A 22373-nucleotide genomic window follows, 5' to 3' on the forward strand; every position below is an offset into this window, starting at 1 on the left:
ATAAGTACAGCAGAGCGATATTGTCAGCAATTATCCAAATTGAACATGGTCCTTCAAAAGGTTAGACCAGAATTGGTAAACAGAAAAGGGGCGGTGTTTCATCACGACAACGCGCGACCACATGTGGCTATGATGACCCAACACAAGCTAAATGAGTTAAATTGGGATGTTATCAAGCATCCACTGTATTTTCCAGATCTTGCTCTTTCTGATTTTTATTTATTCCGATCACTGCAAAAAAAATTAAACGATGAAAAAAATTATTCAAAAGAGCAGGTAAAAACATCCCTTACTTCATTTTTCGCATTAAAATCCGCGGAATTTTATACTACTGGTATTAATAAGTTGATAGAAAGATGGGAGAAGGTTATAAGAACTGATGGAAATTATATATTTTTTTAAATAAATAATACACAAGAAAAAAAAAATTCAAAAAAAATATATGTAAAAAACGGTCAAAACTTTTGCATCAACCCAATATATATATATATATATATATATATATATATATATATATATATATATATATATATATATATATATATATAAAAATATATTTATAAATATATATTTTTATTTTTTTATCCTAACATATAATAGAAAAACAACCTCAATTTGAAATAAATTTATTATGAATTTAATTCCCTTATTATATTTAAGGTTTACGAATTAGCATTTGCCGGCTTAAAAAGAAACATTATAGACTTTTTTCACATCTCAACAAAGAAGAATATTGTCTGTGTATTATAGGCTGGTTAAGTAATCTATTTAAATACATGTAACATTCAAAATTCTTTCCGTGAAATAAAAAAAAAAAATATATTTAAATTAATTGGACCCCCAGAAAATGATCCCTCGTAACAGTATTCGTAAGAAATTCTTCGGAAAGATACATCAGATGGTAAAAGCTTCTCGGGTTTCTGTCTCATTAAAAACCCATTAAATGAGATTTGTTTGATTTCTGTAGTTTGTAATGATGCTAATTAAATTAATTAAAATATGTCAATCACTGAATGGATTTATACCGCGACGATTTATTTTATTGCTGATAACATACTTTTGTTTCACATACTTATATGTTATATAATTTTTTTATCTTTATCAATAAAAATGTACATTTTCTTTTATTCAAAATTCCTATTGTAAATCCAAACTTAATTCTCTGATTCCTGTTTTTTTTTTAACACAATATTGTTTGCAAGGATAGAGTGCCACACCACTCTATCCTTGCAAACATTCTTCGCCTCTTCCACGTTCATGCATCTCCTCATACATACCCGCCGATTTTTACGACTCCTAACTTGACCACTTTCAAGTATTTGGCATACCTGATCATGCCACGTTTTTCTCGGTCTTTCTCTGCTTCTTTTCCCACTAACATTCGCCTCATAAATTTGTTTTACCGTTCTTTCCTCACTCATTCGAATAATAATTAAAATACTAATATATAGATATTAATACTTACATATTTAATTTGGTTATTTTATTAAATTAAACACTTGAACATACCACTTAAATGAGTTTTATTTATATATACGACTAGTTTCGAAAACGACAGAGGTTTTAATCTTCTGGTTCAAATTAAATCTAATTTGGTTTTAATTTGTACCAGAGATAAAAACATCTGTCGTTTTCGAAACTTGTCGTATATATAAATAAAACTCATTTAAGTGGTATGTTCAAGTGTTTAATTTAATAAAATAATCATATTATTCCACAAAGTTAATGCTGAATCAATAAATAATTTAATTTTCTTCATTCCTTTGAACAAAGATTTGAATACAATTCAAATATTGTAAAAGTCCGTTGTTTTTACATTTAACATTTTAGTGTGTCCAAATACTTGTTCACAAAGCTGGGACATTGACATTCAACAGTGATTAAGAAGGATGTGGTCTTGAAATCTGGGTATTTGTTAAAAATTTTACTTCATGATTGTTAGATCCTATTTCAAGGATTTTTTTACGAAGTAGGAGTGGTTTGATTCGACCGTTTATTTTATATGGTCTGTAACTTTGAAACCTCCTCTATCAAAGATAATTATATAATACGCATATCCTAGCGGTCCTACATCGTTGCGTTTTAGTATTCTAGTTTTATCTTGAGGAGCAAAGATAACATGAAAAGAATACTCTTTTTACTGTTTGTATCACGAAAGTCATACACATAAATAATTTTGCTTCTATTTCCAGTTCTTAAAATACGTAGGAAAATGAGTTTAAAGTCTGAATATTTTTTACGTATATAAATCTTTTAAAAGTAAGTATTTTATTATCAACATCGTTTTTTGATCAAGTGTTTTGTTTTTTTTTTCTACACGTTGTTTAACACACTAATACATCAGTGGTAAATGCATTTTTTTTCATTGATGTATATTTTTGTTTAAAAATAATTTTTAGTATTCTTTCTCTAGTTTGAAAAAATACACAGATAAGAATTCTTAAACATAACACATTCGAAAACCTCAACAGTAAAAGCACATAGATAAGAGAAAAGTTTTTAGAGAAATTATGAATATATTTAAAATTATGATACAGATAAGTTAAAGGGTTAGGTACTACATGAAAGTGCTTTCTGAAAAATGCAACATCAATGTCTACAAAGGGTTAAATCTTATTATGTCATTGCAAAGTCCTAAGCTCGATTCCTAGGGTAGTTAAAATAAATATGGGTGATTTTTATTTTTAACATTTATTTAATATAACCTTTTAAATTTGCTTGAAGTATGGGCAAGTCATATTTCCTTTATGTTATATATCTAATAATCAAGGTTATTTGCTTATTAACAATGCAGTGACTTACGCACAATTCGAATTTTAATAAGCGATACATAATTTTAAATGTCATTCAAAATTCATTAAATGTAAACTGCTAGTTTTTTCAAAAACATAAAATATCAATTTTATTTGAAAAATTTAACAAATTGTAAAAAAAATGAAAGTGACTAACATATGAAGGGATTCTTACAATATTGAAAACATAAATATTTGAAAAATTGATGCAATATGGATGATCTATAATGGGCTGAATGGCCATCACTCAAGCTAGCCAAATGCTAGGTCGTAAGCCCTGAGATGCTCAGACTTCCATTTTCTTTCGTATAACGACGGCAGTTCCTTAATTTTAAGTTGAGACACCTATAATATTAGTATGTCATCAGTAGAGTGAAAAATCCAATATTTAATCCGAAATAACGTATAATGTACCCGGCTACCGTACCCGTCACAATCCTTATTCAGAGTACCTATCCTTCGAACTAATTATGCGCAGAGTGCACCTATGTTTCGAATGACAAGTGAGTACAACTCATGTTTTAGCCAAGTTGTCATCTTCAATTACGGAAAATCTGTGTTGAAAAGTCGAATGGTAAGCATATTGTCCTCTCAGGATCTTTAAAAACTATGCTTCTCTGCATTGTATGTATGTTCCTACTAGAATCAACATCACACACACACACACACACACACACGCACATTTATTCATTTGCTAGATCTACACTAAATATTTTTTTCTAGTCTTTATGTTTCTGTGATAAACTATAATTTGCTTATTATTTTTTGACATCTCATCAAAGATGAAGAAGAATATGGAAGTCTGGGCATTTACGGGGCTTACGACCGTCATAGGCTGGTTTAAGTGATCACTTTACACACGTGTAACATTCACCAATTCTACCCATTATTGACAACCACACTACTCAAATTCTTGGAAGTTCGTAGTGTGGTTGTCAATAATGGGTAGAATTGGTGAATGTTACACGTGTGTAAAGTGATCACTTAAACCAGCCTATGACGGTCGTAAGCCCCGTAAACGCCCAGACTTCCATATTCTTCTTCATCTTTGATGAGATGTCAAAAAATAATATGAAAATAACTCCTGTAATTGGAGATAATCCAGATTTTGTGAACAAGTATTTGGACACACTCAAAATGTTGTATATAATTTGCTTGTTTAATATAAATCTTTTAATTGTTTTATTTTACATATGTTGCTGTCGTTAACCCAAATTTAAAAAAAAAAATACATCGTGTAAAAGCTTAAATTTACGTCATATTGTTCAATATTGTCACATTTCATGCAAACATCCGTTGAAAAGATACAGTATGGTAAAACAGAATACACATATTTCTATGAATTAACTCGATTTGGCTAGAATTTTTGACAGTTTTGTACTGAAAAAAGCAGTATCTGAATACATTAACATAAATACATGAAAATACCAATGTAAAGCTACCTGGTATCCTTTCTGTACCTAGTACGCCAGTATACTTATTAAGGGAAAACAAAATAATTTAGTTATACAGAACTGAACCGTTTTGTAGCGTAATTTATTTTAATTGACAGAAACCACCAGAAAATAGGAATGAAACTACGAAACGTGGTTTATTTCTTAGTTGTAAAAGACAAAAAGTTTCTTTTCTTTCCCGAATTTTTTTGTTTAAAATAACTCCCACTAACTCCATCATACTTTGTCAGAATTAGAAAAATACTTAGACGGGATAAAATTATACATTAGTTAATTATATTTCCTTTCTTTCAAATCTCTTTCACTGTAGAAAATGAATGTTATTTTAGAGTCCTTTATAAAATAAAGGAACCAAATATTTTCGTCACATTAGCCAGTTTATTATGGATCGCGTAGCAAGATTAAAGAGGCAATGGTCAGTACATGTTGCAAGACGAGACCCCACAAGATGGACCCCTTAAATGTTAAGACCTTGGCAGAATAAAAAAGGCAAAGGAAAACCTCAAAAAAGATGGTCTGCTGTAGGGGGTAGAAACTGTCTGCAAGCAGCAACCAACCAAAAAATGGAAGGATACGGAAAAAGTTTATATAAACAGTGGAAGATAGAAGGCCAAAGTTGAATAAGAAGAAGAAAACCAATGTTTTCTTTCGACACAGTTTACTTTAAAATATGTATTTATTTATTTTATTTTTTATTTATTTCATTAATTAGCTTATATTACACTAATATAAACTATTGTTTACATCTTCTTACAGTAAACAAAACATTTATTTTTAAATTCTTTCAAACTCTTTTCATTCTTCATACATTCAGGCATCTCATCATACATTATCGAACCCTTTTATTGGCAAAGCACCCATAATTGAGTGATCAAACCCTTATACATTAAACAATTTTGTCAATCGTTTTTTTCAACAATGGCAGTCTTATTTATCCTTATTTCTAGTAATATGTTCATGAAAATTTTTGTTTAACACTATTTTATCCTAACAATTTTTATGACGTTTGATTAATTTATAAAATACTTGTATTAGTCGAATAACCAGGCAACTGACACGTTAGCTCTTTCTACGAGTAAAAAAAATCATAAAAAAATTATCCCATATTTATCGTTCATCCAAATCGGTTAACGATGAATATAGAGATTTTGACATGTTCTACTCGTGATTATCAGCGCTAAGATTGCCTACATTATAACTCCACATTTAAACAATTTTTCTTTTATACAATTTGTTTACCTAGTTTTATACAATTTGTCTTTGACTTCAGCTTTGATCTTTCCCTTTTCCCCTTTTCTTTCACCACATTTCTCTTCCAGGTATTTTCACAAATTGACAAATCGGTAGTGAAAAGGCAAAGGGGTATATCTGTCTCAGACCAAATTTTACAGGAGAGCCAAAAAAAAAAAAGTGAAATTGTATAACTCATTTGTTTTATGTATTTTTATTTGTACATATCTTTATAAAACTAAATAAGTATTGCAACTAAAGCTTTATTCTTTTGCCAGATTATGGAATAAGCTATTTTAGAAATTTTGTGGAACAAACTTAGAAAATGAAAAATTTGACAGATAAACCCATTTGCCTTTACACTACCAAAATGTGTAATTTTGCAATTGGAATACTACAAGTACTTATTTTGTGTTACTCACTATGCAAATGACTTGACTGATGTAATTTTTCTGAAAAATTCCGCAATAAAATATAATGTAAATAAGATCATTAAAATAAATTATAAAAAACGAGAAATATCTGAGCTTCCTAACTGAATACTCACTGTGTTGACAGAATGAACATTTTTGATAAAACAACCTTAAATGGATTGTCTTTATCACTAAACACGATGTAAGATAAAAGGATATGAAAATAACCATTACAAAGCCACTGATGAAGTAATCTTAAGTACATCAAGTCGAAGTACTTAAGAATGTAAAGTCGTTACAATACACGAACACTTGTTAACGAACAAATTCATTGTAACGAGCTTTTAAAAGTCATTTACAGATAACGATGTTATTTTCACAAAACATTTTGCCGCAGAAAATCCTCTGGGAAAAAAATATAAATTTAACACCTGATTTTTATTTTAAAAATCAATTTCACGCTAAGGGATTTGTGTATAATAAATACCTCTCAAAAGTGAGGTCAGGGATTTTTTAACATATTGAAAAATGTTAATTAAGAAGGTTTAGATGTATGGAGCGAATAGATGACGTGGGAAAAACTAAGATAGGATATTCGGCAAACGTGCATGAGAGAACAGGATAAAGATGGCAAAGAAAATTTAGATATACCAATTCAATCAAGGCCCGAAATATGGTCGTATCAAAAGTCTACATAACCGGAGGGCACATATGTCAAGATATACGAGTAAAGTATTCTTTTCACCCTGTCTACATTTATAAAAAAAAACGTAGCAGGTACAACACAAAACATTCGTATGATGAATTTTTCGACTCGGGTCGGTGACAACTAATCTTCAAAAATAATCTTTAAATGTGATACACACAAAAAATATTTCATTAATATCACATATTATATGGGTGATTATTCGGTATTTTCCAAATTGCAGCCTACTGACCATGGATATAGCGAAAACTGCCAACCTGGCGTCTTAACAAAAATATAGCTTTACTTGACTGCCATTTTAAATCTTTGATAAAAATAATGAAAACACTCGACAGAATGACGTATGGTACAGAGAGAGAGAGAGAGAGAGAGAGAGAGAGAGAGAGATAATATCAAATATAGAGCCAAAATGGATCTTAGAATGCACAGGTAAGTTCTTAATCTTCATGCTTCCTATATATTAATATCGCACTATCCTCATAAACCTGGGGGGAACCGCGCTGCAAAGCTTTGATTGCGAGAGATTATGTATGCTTAAGAGAGCCTTAGGGAGCGAACGTCTCATCTCATTGTAATTATCATAGTGTCAAAGTTTGCGTAAAGAATTGTTAAAAGTAATAAAATAATAATATAAAATATTTTTTTTGGAAAGCACCCAAATTTGAGTGACATATTTGGACAATACCAGCTCATATCTTTGTCTTTCGGCACTACCACATCAAGTCAGTCATGTCTTGTTTCTCTTAATCCAAAATCCTAACTATTCTAAGCCAAAGCTTCAGATTGAGGTTATCATTTCAATAAAAAAATTTCTTTACGACGTTGTCTATCGCTTGTGAGAAAGTGTTCCTTTTTGGGCAGTCCGAAGCAGCTCCTCGACGCTCTGTACTCCTGGCCACTCGTGTACATTATGGAGCCAAGAGATCCATTTTTCAGATTCAGATTGAGGTTATCATTTCAATAAAAAATCTTCTTTACGACGTTGTCTATCACTTGTGAGAAAGTGTTCCTATTTTGGGCAGTCCGAAGCAGCTCCTCGACGCTCTGTACTCCTGACCACTCGTGTATATTATGGAGCCAAGAGATCCATTTCTTCCGATACCTCTTCGACCCTCGATCATACCTATGAAGATCAGTTGCAGTAGCTTGTACCTTTCTTCTCTGAGCACAAGTCCCAAAAAGGACATATTCCGGGTTTGATTGTTCAATATTAAATCCCTATTCGCTTTGTATCTTTGGAGAAATCTTGTATTGCTGACCAAAGCATTCTTAGATGCATCCACATCTCAAATGCTTCCAGCCAGTTCACGCTACACACTTAAATCCAATATATTGAATCAATACAAACTTCTTTTTTTCTCCGTAAAATGCTTTCAAACTGATAATTTGTAGATACCTTTTATCCAGGTGAATGTTTATGCGGGAAAGGTGACATGTTTGAACGTGAGTTGTGTTTTGCGCGGATACTGCTGACACAAAAAGGTACCTACACATACTACAAACTTGATTATCGGGATATTCGATTATCGATTTTCGATTAAGGATGTGACTTTTCTTATAAGAAAAAGTGACGCGAAAGGTTTATGACAAACAATTTAATATCTTACACAATAAACGCACATGGAAAAAAGTGCCTAAGAGGAAAACTGAAAAAGTTTTTTTTTTATTGTTTATTATTTATAAATGAAAGATGAATTATTATTGGGTACGCATTATATTATATGTATTATTGCGAAGTACTCGATATATGGGGAAAGTTTTCAAATACGAATTGTGAAATAAATTTATGGTATAGCTATGTTTACGTAGGAGTAATTTACTGAAAATGATATTCATAATAATGAATCTGCTGAGAAAAGCTTTTTTAATAAAAAGTTATTTTTATTAGTTTCCTTATTAAACATATTTAAGTACATATCATTTAAGATTACACACACATATATATATATATATATATATATATATATATATATATATATATATATATATATATATATATATATATATATATATATATATATATATATATATATGTATATATATATATATATATATATATATATATTCATATATGTTCATGCATCTCTTTATACATATCTGCTGATTATTTCGCCTTTTAACATTCCTGATCGTACCGCGTTTTTTCGGTGTTCCTCGCTTCCTTTTTACAACTACATTATTATTACTTTTTATATATATTTTTTAATGTTATGTTTCATATAATTAAAAAAAATGTTAAAGAAATAATGAAATATTTGTGGACTTGTGAATAGAATCGATTCAATTTATTGTAAATTGTTTCCATAAGCGTTAAATGCCATATTTTGTTACTTGTTTACGATGATACATGAAATACAGATTCGTTTTGGGTGTATTCGTCAAACTTTTACGATATCACTACACTAAAAATTGTTATTTCATTCCTTCTTGCTCAAAGCATCCAATAAAAATATATTGGAATCCTGTTTCGAGATATAAGGACGACCCTTGAAGAAATACACTCTGTAATATAAATCCTTGAACTCGTATAAATGTGTTTCTATTCAGAACTGAAATGAATATATTTTTTATACACTATCAAATTCGATTTTGAAGTTCTAATCGTGATTTTTTAATTTTAGGAACTGGAAAAGGAAAAGATCATAACATCCACAATATAGTGTCGTGTTGTGGTCGCGTGGTTATTGTCGTAGACTCTCAAGTCAGAGTTTCTGGGTTCAAATCCACACTACCGCAATCTGATATCTATTTCTAATAATGAGACGTTTAGGGTCCTAGAAAAAGTATGAAATTGAAGTATTTTTGTAAATTGTAAACTGCATAAAAATTCAAAATCACGTTTTCAAATGTGTATAAGGAATGAATGATAATTAACAGAGGTGTGTTGAGATGGAAAGCAGGCAGGCAGTCGGTATGTCAAATACTTGAAAGCGCCCGAGTCAGGATTCGATATGCATGAATGTGGAAGAGGCGAATAATGTTTGCAAAGACAGGGTGGTATGGCGTTCTGTTCACTCTGCCTACCCTTGCGTTGATTGGCGTGCTGGTTAGTTAGTTAGTGTTGAGATGATTTATACATGTGAAACGGATGAGAGAGGAAAGATCGGTAAAACAAATTTATCAGGTGAATGTATTTGGAAACAGGAGCAGAGAAAGATCGAGGAAATTTTGTCCTGATAAAGTATCTAAAATACTTGAATGTGGTCAGGTTAAGATTCAGAACAGGTGGCAGGTATGTATGAGGAGAAACATAAATGTCAAAGAGCCGAAAAATGTGTGCAAAGACCAAGTGGTGTGGCGTTTTATTCTTTCTGCCCATCCCTGCGGGAAGCTGCGTGATGTTAGGTTAGCTGCTAAGTTAGGTCAACGATCCAGTAATGTCAGAAACTGATTTGACAGCGTTCGATGAGACACTTTTGTTATTCACGATAATTCCTTAATTTATTACTATGTTAACTTAATTACCGGATATTTTCTTGCCTCGTTTGTATTTTCACAGAATCCTCTGGAGTGTTTATGATGGATAATTTCTGATCAATCTTAATATTAATTTTTGTTGAGAATTGAGCTTTGTGTAAAAGTTAACATTTATTATATTACATTTACAAATTCTTCAAAGCGAAATTTGAGAACGCCGAATTAGATTTATCAAAAGCTTAAGTACCAAACTTTGTATCCCCTTCATTTAGCAATAATTCATTTCTAGACTTAAATAATATCAAAAAATTAAGATGAACTATTGATATTATCAATATTTATAGCGTTTACTTTGTGGTTTCTTATTATTTTTAAGAAACCACTTTTCATTCATTCAAACCCTCATCCGAACCCGATGGTGCATAGAGCAGTGTTAACCCCAGTCTTATCTTGATCGTTATCACATGAAGGAATGTCCAGGGTAATATTGAATAAATATCAATCGTTAAAAAATCAATCAGGTCTATTTATTTGAACCCTCCCTGGGAATCGAACCTGGAACCTCTAGTACGCTAGCTTAGCGTGCTGACTATTACTCAATAGAGGCGGACTAATATATATAAGTCCACAGAGATTTAATTCTACCAGTTTCGAAACGTGCCGATCTCTTCGTCAGGACAATCATTCCAATAGCAAACAGTAATAATACACGTCACTACAATCGCAATAATCACAGGCTTTACGCGGATTTAGATGTTTGGCGAATCTGCATATTTAATTTGCGAATATAATTTGTAATTTTGATGGTAATAGAATTTCAGCAGAAATTGGAATACCATTATTTTATATTAATGTATGATTTCTAGGACATAAGATACATATTTTTGGGCACATAGGATACAGAGAACCTGATCTTATTGTGAACTCGGCATATCATATCAGGAATAACATCTAGAGGAAGACCAAAGAACTAGTGGATGCTGCAGAAAGAAAACACGATTCAAAGGCATGGCCTAGGTGATGTTGCCCAAGGTAGAAGGACCTACAACCTGAAAATGAAGAGAGCTTACCCTTAAAGTCTACAAAGACGATTGATTAGGATGGAGATAGGAAAAAGAAGAAAAAGATTTTTACGATAGTTATTTATTCTTGAGAAAGTGTATACTCGTATGTTACAAAGGCAATCAATGAAAGATAATGAGCGCGGTAATATAAGATAATGCAATTGTCGTCAGCCCCGTAAATGCCCAGACCTTCATATTCTTCTTCATCTTTGATGAGAAGTCAAAAAATAATATGAGTTAATGCACATATGGCGAATATGAGAAGTTATAAAATACAAGTCAGACAGCCATAGAGATTGGCAAAAGTAAATTGTCATACCCGAGTGATCTCTAGAAACGCGTAATCAACTCTCATCCCTAATACATTACAGAAGAAAAAGTATAACAAAATATTTCATTCGTAGGGTGAATAATCCAGTTTCTGTAAAAAATTCCGATTTATTTTATCCTACCTTTAATTCTATGCTCCTTCCCTTGGATCCCCGCCTCACCAGCTTGGATCTCCTCAACTGGACTGCAATGAGGACGTAGAGAATGATGATGAGGCTCATTGGGGCTACGAAGAATAGCACAGTGCTGATCTCAAAGGCATGAGGCACCAGTTCTCTTTTCAGGGCGCAAACGTAGTGGTCGTTTTCCAATATCTTCCCATCTTCTGAATGTTGATAGACGATGCCAAAAGAAAGCGCCTACAAGAAAAAAAAGACTTTTGTCAGTAATATTTAAAAAAATAATTTTAAAGCAATAAACCAGAAATACATATTCAATCAAAACTTTCAATAAATCATACTCTAATGTTTAGATTAGATTAATGTTTTGTATTCTCATTTTTTGGTGAAACTGCATTTTATACATTAAAATAACAAAATTTTAAACTTTAGTTTATACCACATTTATTTTATTTGACCAGTGACAGTGATTTCATAAAATTTTATAGTAGAAATGAATTTTTTATGTAGATTTAAAATATTTTACAAAACTTATTTAAAATTTAAAAGAAACGAAATATTGATGACATGTAATCAAATACAACATGGCCGAATGATGCGATATATTTCTCTTAGTTATTGTAAGTCTCTTTATTGGAGAGAACTGCGTTATTCATTTTAAGGTTTTAAAACTAGAACTATCTAGAAAATGAATTAAAATAAAAAAAAACTTTTGTAACCATATTAAATAATAAAATATAAATAAAATCATAAAAGCTCACTTCCATTATCCATTTATGAATAGCGTTTTTTTGCTTAGTTTCCATTTTTACGCCTTTATGGGTGATGGAAGCATGTTATACACATTTAGTGCAAAATAATTCTCTTGACCGAAAGAGACAGATATGTGTTGTTTTGGTTAACGTGTTACTGTGCTTTCAGATCTTGTGCTATGTACGTTACCATAAAGTGTGTTAAAAGTGATTTGTGTGCTTTGCTTGGACGTGCTTTTTTTCTTTATATTCAAAATAATTCCTGATTTTAGGTTAAAAATAATACCCTATCTTATGTCTTGCGAGAAATATCATGATATAAGAAAATAAAGATGTAATAGTTTTACTACAAGCAATTTGACTAACGCTTCAGAATAACGAAACTGACTTGGTTGGTTTTCTCAACCGATATATAAAGATTTATGTTATTTTTCTCGTTTATGTACGTGTTATGTAGCTTTACAATTTTTTGATTTATTTTTTAGAGTGGTATAGTGTTAGCGAAAGCCATTATTCCCTCCATTCAAACCCGCAAAATTTAACAACAATTTTATTCGCTCTAAAAAAGGGGTTTTACTAGGATCGAAAGGATAATATGTACTTCCTTATAGGATGTACAAATGTGTTATTTTTTATTAATATTTTACTCGGTAAATATCGCTATTTTATTTTTTATATTAAAAGCGTTCTTAACTTTGTGGTATGGGAATAATCACTCCTTATTATTCATCGTTCAATTTACCAGTTTAAAAAAAAATACTTGATGACTACTGGTTTCAGAATAACCATTCCATCATCAGGTCAACTACAGACTCTATAGTTGATCAGATGACTGAATGGTTATTCTGATATAAGCAGTCGTGAAGTTAGATTTTAAACTAGTTTTACATAAAGTTAATGATGAATAATAATGAGATTATTTAATACCACACTTTCTTAAATTGCGGTATTTAAAATCATTCCTCTTCATTATTTTTTCTTAATGTTAAATTTGTAATAGGAAAAGTACTAGTATTGTTTAATAATATTTTATTGATTCTCAATATTATTAATATTTAAAGCATTTACTTTGTGGTCAGTCATTTTTACTTATTTATTTTTTTACAAAAATGTTAATAAAATTAGTATATAACCACTCACCGAGATTTTTTACGTCTACCGGTTTCGAGACGTACCCGTCTCTTCGTCAGGTCCTGACGAAGAGACGGGTACGTCTCGAAACCGGTAGACGTAAAAAATCTCGGTGAGTGGTTATATACTAATTTTATTAACATTTTTGTAAAAAAATAAATAGGTAATATTGATTCGTTAAATTCCCCATTTTTTTATTGATCAAAAACCGTTTTATGGAAAAAAAAGGTAATATGAACAAAGAGAAATTAAGATCGACGATAGAACACCACACTTATATATCCTAACCCAGGTATCCTTTGAATTCATATATCAAGTCATACAAACCTTCCGGTTACATAAATATTTGACAAGCGGTGTTATAGTAAAATCAAATAAAGAAAAAAAAAAAAGAGTTTTTTTTCTGTTTTTATTTTATTTTGACAACGACTGGGCATCGTCGTTAACAAAGTGACCAGTCTGATGGTATCTGTAATAACAAATTTGGTCACTGATCAAAAATACCAAATACAAAGAATATATTGAGTTATTGTTTTATTATATCTTATATAAAATAGCTAAATATAGCTAATAGCAAATCAATAAAATAATTTTCCTTTGTTCTAAATCGAACAAATATTTTATGTAATAATGAGAAAAGTTTTTAAGCAATTCCCTTATGTGCTAAATTTAACAAAAATTCATTATTTGTTTTAATTTTAAAATCAAAAACATATTTTTTGAGTCTGCTAAGTTGTATTTTATTAAAAAAACACATAAAAATTAGTATTGTGACAATTGTTTTGCCTAGTTATTACATTTTCAAACAAATGTGAAGATCTGAAATGTGATGAACAAAAAATCTGTGTTTGATTTAAAAATGATAACATAAATTAAAATTTAGATATACAAATTAAACGCCAAATCAATTAATAAAAAAATTATATTTATATCTAGTAAGTAGGAAATTAATAAAATAATGTCCTCGAGTGCTAACTAAATTGATCCAACCTTCAATGAGGCAAATGAAAATATAATTTGCTCATGTTCTAAATCTAACTGATATTTAATATAAAAACCACTTAGTTAATTATATAATTTCCTACAGTATCGATTCTAAGAAATATTCAATTTAGTTAATACCAAAATCAGAAAATAATTCTCTCTAAATAATAGCAACTGATATAAAATTAAATAACACAATTTGAAATATAATTCATGTCAGTCTACCTATTAATACTTGATTAAATTTTAAGTTGGTAAAATTGAAATATAATACAATAAAATACAGGCTTCAGTGGTAATTTGAAATGTTACCAAGACAATTGAATGATTTAGAGAAGGCTAAACCTACCCCGTAGTACGGTACTTACTCCATTACTATTTCCCCCTCGTTCTACACCCCACTATGACGTCAAGGGAATATCCTTTCTTTATGCCGAGTATTTGGCTAAAACTCGTAGAGAGAACCAAAAGACTTAACTATAGTACTATGAATACCTACTACATACTACTACTACTACTACTATTACTATCAACATACCGGTAGGCAAGAGGATGGAACGCCACACTCTTCTGTCCTGGCATACACTCCTTCACGTCCATACATCTATTCATACATACCCTCCGATTATGCAGACTTTTGACACCACAAGATTTTAGGTTCTGATTGATCTGATGGTACCAAACCTTTTTCGACCGTCTTCATTCTGTTCTCCATACATACTTTCTTAGTCATTCTCTCGTTATCCATTCGCTCCACATGTTCATACCACCTTAAAGAACTCATCTTTATCTTTTCCATTATCTATTGATACCTATACATCCTACATATTACATATATTTGATTTGATAGATATTTGGCATTATTTTTTTAACATATTGTCAAAGCGTAGCCCAAAATACACGCTGTAAATTAGGCTTGGCTATGATTGTATGAAAAAACTGATTTCCATCAGTTATAGAAAGGAAAAGGTGCCAAACAATGCTTTTACCACACAAACAAAATTTGATTTACATCGGATGTAACCTTTTACCTCCGGATTGTCTTTGAAATAAATATTTTTTTTTTGGTTGAATTTTTGTAACAAGTCTAAAAAAAGGTTAAAAAAGTTAAAAAATATATTTTTTTAGAATAAAATTCAAATACACAGTTAGAGAAAAAAATATTTATAACAATGAAAAAATTGCCTAAATGCAGTGAAAATGCAATGAAATGTTAACATGTAAAGAGTCGGAATAAAAAGCGAATATGCATGAGGAGACGCATAAATATCACAGTCAAATATTCGCAAAAATTAGGGTGTTGTATTATATCTTCATTGCCTGCCTACCTCAGAGAAAAACGCTGAGAGGGTTAGTTTTAAAAGTATGAAAGAATGTTTTTCTACATTCGGCAAGGAAAGAGACGAATTAGAATTACTTGCTTGAAATTCAAGTCACATTCAAATTTAGCAACAAAAAAACTCTGTCTCGGTATAATTTCCTTTCAATAACAGATCTCAAATCAGCCTTTGTACATTTCAAATTATTAGCCTAATTTTACCCATGAAGTATTCGTGAAATATTTTAAAGATATAACTAAATATGAGGTAGAAATTTCAACTCTCTAATGATCTCAAAAAACGAAATTTTCTTCTTCATTTTTTAACACTAATCTACACCAATAGTTTATCGTCTCTACATAATGTTGTCTTGATCGTTAATTACATGATACAAGGTGAACAGTTCTAAGCTTCAGGGTAATATTCAAGGATATATTTAATTAGAGTTTAGAGATTATATATCCGCCTCCATAGTGTAATGGTCAGCACGCTCGGCTACCGTACTGGAGGCCTCGGGTTCGATTCCCAGGGGGGTTAATAAATATTAGTGATTTTTTCACTCTTATATTTATTCAATATTACCTTGGACTGGTACCGTAAGCGGAGGGCTGATCACCTTTCCTTCATGTGTTAATGATCAAAATAATACTGCGTTTATATGATGCAGTGCCCTATGCACCAGTGGGGTGCGGATAAGGGTTTGAATGAAATTGAATGAATAAATAAGTTATATTTTTCTCATTCTCATTTGTTAGAACAGTTTAAGTTGCAAGAACAGTACACAAATGCGTAAACTACTAAAAATGCATAATTTAATAAAGTGCATAATTTATTTTTTATTTGATTTATTAAGGTTATAAAAAGTTTTTTTAAAGCAAAACGTTGAGTATCGGGCAGGTAGAACAGAGGCGGCTGGAGGCGTTTGAGATGTGGTGCTACAGGCGCACGTTGGGGATTGATTGGTCGGAACATGTACGGAACAACGGGGTATCAAGCAGTCCAGGAGAGTCTAGATGCTTACTAAATAAAGAAACACAACAGCGAGCCGAATACATAGGCCATAATATAAGACACCTAGGCCTTCTTCTTAACCCTTCACTGCATAGTGTATCAAATTTGTTACATACCTAAAAGCTAGTGTTAAAACGTTCTTTAAAAATATACGCAACCATTCTTTGTTGTTTATGATTACATACATTCATAACTCACGTATATAGTTAAAATATTAGCCAAAAGACGAACGCCAAAATAATAACTTCACTTGTCTCTCGAAGACGAATTGTCAATGCAGTCATGCAAAAAAAGTCATGCAGTGAGGGGTTAAGATTGAGGTAGACATGTTCGAAGGCACAAACTGCACATGACGGCCCCGCTCAACCTACATGGACCAAATTATATTCGACATGCGTTGTAGCGGGTACGCGGAGTTGAAGAGACGAACGGAGGATAGAGTCGGGTGGAGACTGACCATGAAAGAAGGAAACCAATCATCGCTAAGATTGTTACCCACGAATAAGAAGATTTTTTAAAATAACTTGTATTTATATCCACTCATTGGAATGAAAATTCACAAAATATAAAAAAGAAGAAATGTGTTGCCTGATCCAATTTTATAAGATTTAAAAATAAATACTTTATCGGAATGCCAATTGTGGGTTTTATTGTTTAAAATATTTATATACTTGAAAACCCTGCTAAAAATACTTAAAAACAGCGTTGTATTTCAAATTCCGCTATATTCATGGAACTTGCCTTCTGACCCATTTCGGCCAATCAGAGAGCGGGGATAGGTCAAACATTAAGATGAAGTCATCTTTTACTCATCAGTTTTACTTAAAAATCCAATCAAAAAACACTTACATTTTCCATTGAAAATAAATTAAGTAAATAATGTAAGTAATATTTTGAGTAGAAAATAATTATTTATTATGTAAACTTTTAAGTGGTTTTCTTCGACGTACTTCACAGAAATGTGACATCTTTTGGAGGACTTTATTGATACGCTTGTCAAAGCATAATTTATCAATATCGACAGCACGTATTTAATTATTAAATGTTTTACTTAAAAATTCACATAGAGTTCAAATTAAAAATCTCTGCAAAATATGATATTTTACAGTACACCAAATTATGGGGGCGTATTGAAACCTTTTATGCAAGAAATATTAATATTATGGTACAAAATCCAATGGAAACCTTATAGTTTTATTCGAAATTGGTTTTGTTTCTATTTCAAAATATTCAAACAATTATATTTAAGTTTTGTTCTGACATCTCTTGGAAGAACTGAATTTTATATTGTTTAATAAAATAACAACTTTAATGTTTTTTCCATAAATATTTTATTTGACTAGTGACCAATTGTCAACCGACAGCTCCAGATTCACATATATGTTATTTGAGCATAACACAAAGGATTGGACATTCTCAAAATATTATGAATAAAAAAAAACTAGTCAAAGTATACGCTGCATAAAAAATCATTTTTAAGGAGTCTTTCAGGATGTCAAATAAACCGGTTTGGATCTTGCATACATCTAAATAAAAGAGTCTCTGATGAATAAAAGCTTTCTCAAACCAAACATAGATGGCTCTAGTGAACTCACATATAAAGTGTCATGAAATTTATGATATACGTATTAGTTTGAAAAATTTGAGTAGTGTGATGGTCGATTGACATGACTATGGGTAGAATGGTGAATGGCCCACAGACAGGCCATGCCATTGGGGGATCTTTTTTTGTATTAATATAATATTTTTTTTGTACATATAATTATAAAATATTGTGAAATGCAAAAAATAAATAAATAAAGAATGTAATACATAAAGAAGTTACATGTATGTTGAGCGATCACATAACCAGCCTATGAAAGGTCCAGCGTTTGGTTCAGAAATTATGAATGTTTTTTTTTAATGTATATTTTTTGCTAGTAGTACTTACAAACTTGCATGGTGTTTGAGGAAAAGGAAAAAAAAATGTATTAACATAAATTGTTAACACTTACTTTAATCACAATTATAACATAAAAAATATATTTTGCAAAGACTCACCAAGCCATCTTGTGTGTTTTGTCGGTGGAGTTCTTTTTTAATACATTTTTTATTGTTTTAAATCATTTTAACCCGATATACACACAAAAAGAGAGAAAAAATAAAGAATGTAAAGATTTTACAATATTCATAAAATTAACTCTTGATCATTCCAGTATTTTGCCATTGTTTCATATTTTATTTTGACCTCTAACATCCGTCGGCAAACAAATTAAAAATGTAAGTAAAAAAAAGTGTTAATTAATTAAAAATATATTTATTTCTTATGATTAGTTCACAGATTTAAAGGTTAAACCAGTCGTGTGCTATATTATATGTTATAGGTGGTAGGATTATAGGTTCATAGAGTTTTTATCTTGATCCAAAGATTTATCAGATTGGACCAGAATTTTACCCACATTTCCACTTGATAAATTTTCTGATAGATTTATTTTTTGAGTGAAAGTAACATGTCTGCGTTACGACACAAAAGTGTACTTTTACATTTGATGAAATTTGTAGCCATAATTTTTTTTCGAATATATCAAAATTTTCATATAAGTTTGTAACCAAGTAGTTTGAAAGACACCTGACTTGCAAAATTAGTAGAATCGATTACCGCCATTTTTTTTAATAATTCATAATTATTTATTTTTATTTCATCATACAAATAATTACAAAATACAAATTGTAGGAAAGGGCTCACAATGAGCTTTACCGTTCCGAGGGCACATTACACAATATTTATTTATAAAACTTTATGAAAGAAAAACATTTTATTTATTGTTTCGGCATTTACTTTATGGTAAGACATGTTGAAATTATCTAAGAAAACACTTGTTTTTTTACCACTTGAGTTTATTTATGACATCTAGTTTCGAAAGTTAAGCTTTAGACCTAAAAATGGAAGCTTAGCTTCCGAAACTAGTTGTCATATATAAACTCAAGTGGTAAAAAAACAAGTGTTTTCTTTGATAATTTAAAGAAAAATATTATTAAATCAAATGATTTGCAATCAAATATGATATTACCAAATGATGCGATATATTTTAGATCCATCTACTTCCATTATACATTTTTAAATAGTTCTGTTTTATTTCGTTTTGAAAAAATCACTTTTTAAATAATGGAGTTTAAATTGTACAACATTTTAGCACAATGATCAAAGATCTTTTTATCAAAAAAGGTATATCGCTCACTCCTTTCAACAATGTTCGTATATGAAAAACTTGATTTTCAGGAAATCGGTTTTAATGTTTAAAAATATAAAAAAAAAATCAAAATAAATACCAAGCCACCAATTGAACTTTTACTGTGCAACAGATTTTTTTAGTTAAACCCTGCATGTTTTTTCTCCATTTGAAAAAAAGAATAGTAAATTTAATATAATAATTAAACAATCCTTTTCTTCAAAATGCAAAAACAACACTTTCTGCCCTGTAGCGGGTAAATGTTAAGTTAAAAATACGCCGCTTTTGCTGGCATAAAGTACATTTTCTGGGCATTCCGAAAACACGCAAAACTGAAAATTAAAGATTTTGAATATATGACGTTGTTGAAAAGAGTGAGTGATAATTTTTAAATTAATAATAATTTATAAATTATCACTCACTAATAATCGTATAATAATTAATAATCGTATAATTTCAAAATAAAACCAATCATTATTTATTTCTAATTAGTCTGAGTGATTTAATATCTTCTTTACTAATCTTTGCTGTTAGAAAAAGCTTTAAAATTAAACTTTACTAATTATTATTTGAAAAACAAACGCAACGAAATAAGTTCATTCTATGCTTTCTCCATAATTACGTTTCAAGAAACGTCACTCTGACATTTGGCTGTTCTTAGAATACTAATTATTTATTTCATTTTCACTCCCGAGTAAAGTTACGTTCAAAAATGTTTTCTTGTTTCTCCAAAAAGTGAAAATAACAAATTATACAATTGAGGTATCGCGTGTTTTTTAACACTTCGATATTTGGTTTTTCTACTTGTACCACTAATACTACTACTACTATCACGCCATTTTTCCTTCAGGGGTTGGCAGAGAGGATGGAACGCCACATTCTTCTGTCACTGACTTAAACTCCTAGCTACCATCACATCCTTACTTCTAGTCATACATGCCTTCCAATTAGGTAGACTTTTGACACTACAAGATTTAATGTTCTGGCTTTTATAAGAAAAATAATTATTTATCTTTTTTAATTTCCGATTTGCACTACGTAAAAAAATGTTTTGCGCTCTTAAAAATAAAAATAAAATACTCCATATTAAAGCTGTATACATAAGTTTTGCACTGACATTTCTTGGTGGTACTGCATTTTAAAGAATAAAATAACCTACGTAGTTTTTCCACATGAATTTCATTTGACCAGCAACCGGGTTTCGTTGTAACTGACACCATCAGACTGGTGATGTCGGTTTATGTCGATTACAACGAAACTATACACCAGTATGACGATATCAGTCACGACGAAACCCGGTTGCTGGTTAAATAAAATTCATGTGAAAAAAACACATAGTTGTTATTTTATAATTTTAAAATATGTACAATGATAGTTTCAAGACGAGTATAAGTTCTTTTATTTACAATTTAAAAAAAAAAAAAAATATGGAAAAGACTTGACCTCCTGCAAAACTTTTGTCCAAATACGAGTATACCACGATTTTATGATTCCTTCAAACGAGTCAGCTAGGACACATAAAGGTTTAACTTTTATAGACGATTCAGATGTGGCTATCTTTGTTTGCCCGAAAGATAAGTTATTATGTACATATCATCGTCAAGATTGCCAATAACTTTTGCAATATTTCATTTCCAGGAAGGATTTCATATTACAAGGATAACGATCTAACTTGGGAATAGTCATATTATAGTATCCTGTTTTTCTTGCCGATATTGGTAGTAATTAACTTACTGACTGGCTAACTGGCTGATTCCCGCAGGGGTAGGCAGACATAATATAATGCCACCCAAATATGTCTTTGCAAACGATCTTTGCCTCTTCCACATTCATACATCTCTTTATACATACCCACCGATTTTTTCAACGCTTGACCTGAACACTTGATAAAAAAATTGAAAAATGATACAAATACCATAATTACAAACTTGCTTGTTTACAAAAATAAATAATAAAAAAATTATGACATTTTTTTATAGGAAATCAAAAAATGATAGTAAGAAAAATAAAATACAATGCATTTGTATAATGCTCAATAAATGGTTAGTTTTTAAATTAATTTAGAAAAGAAGTAAAAAATTAATGAAAAACAAAATAATATTTTTAGTATGTTCAATTCTTGTATACGAATTCTGGATCTACATTTTTTAAGAATTATTTATAGCACGATTTTTGCTGTCAACATCTCAATACAACAAATGTCTCTTAAAATACCAAAGATGAAACAGAATAAAGTCTGGGCATTTTAAATTGATTTTTTATGATATTTACAGGTGATATGATTGACTACCACACTATTAAAATTTTTGTAACTCCTACAGATTCATGTATTAAATTATTCTTCATCTATGTCGAGATATACATTCGTTATATGAGAGCATAGATTTATTCTGAATTCTTTTGAATCTGAAGAGAGCTTTAAACCGGTTAAACTTAAGACCA

General features: G+C 30.3%; 1 protein-coding gene across 1 annotated transcript in view; it reads right to left on the minus strand.

The window, feature by feature from the left end:
- The window catches only part of LOC148306178 (uncharacterized), a 37771-nt gene that overhangs the window by 12331 nt on the left and 3067 nt on the right, over positions 1–22373 (minus strand). The window contains exon 2 of the mRNA XM_088265524.1: positions 11529–11765. Within this exon, the coding sequence (XP_088121650.1) occupies positions 11529–11765 (237 nt within the window). The remainder of the gene's footprint in view (positions 1–11528; positions 11766–22373) is intronic.

This window comes from Brachycentrus maculatus, unplaced genomic scaffold (assembly GCF_059751285.1).
Source record: "Brachycentrus maculatus isolate JH-2025_06_01 unplaced genomic scaffold, ASM5975128v1 h1tg000247l, whole genome shotgun sequence".
NCBI lineage: Eukaryota > Metazoa > Arthropoda > Insecta > Trichoptera > Brachycentridae > Brachycentrus > Brachycentrus maculatus.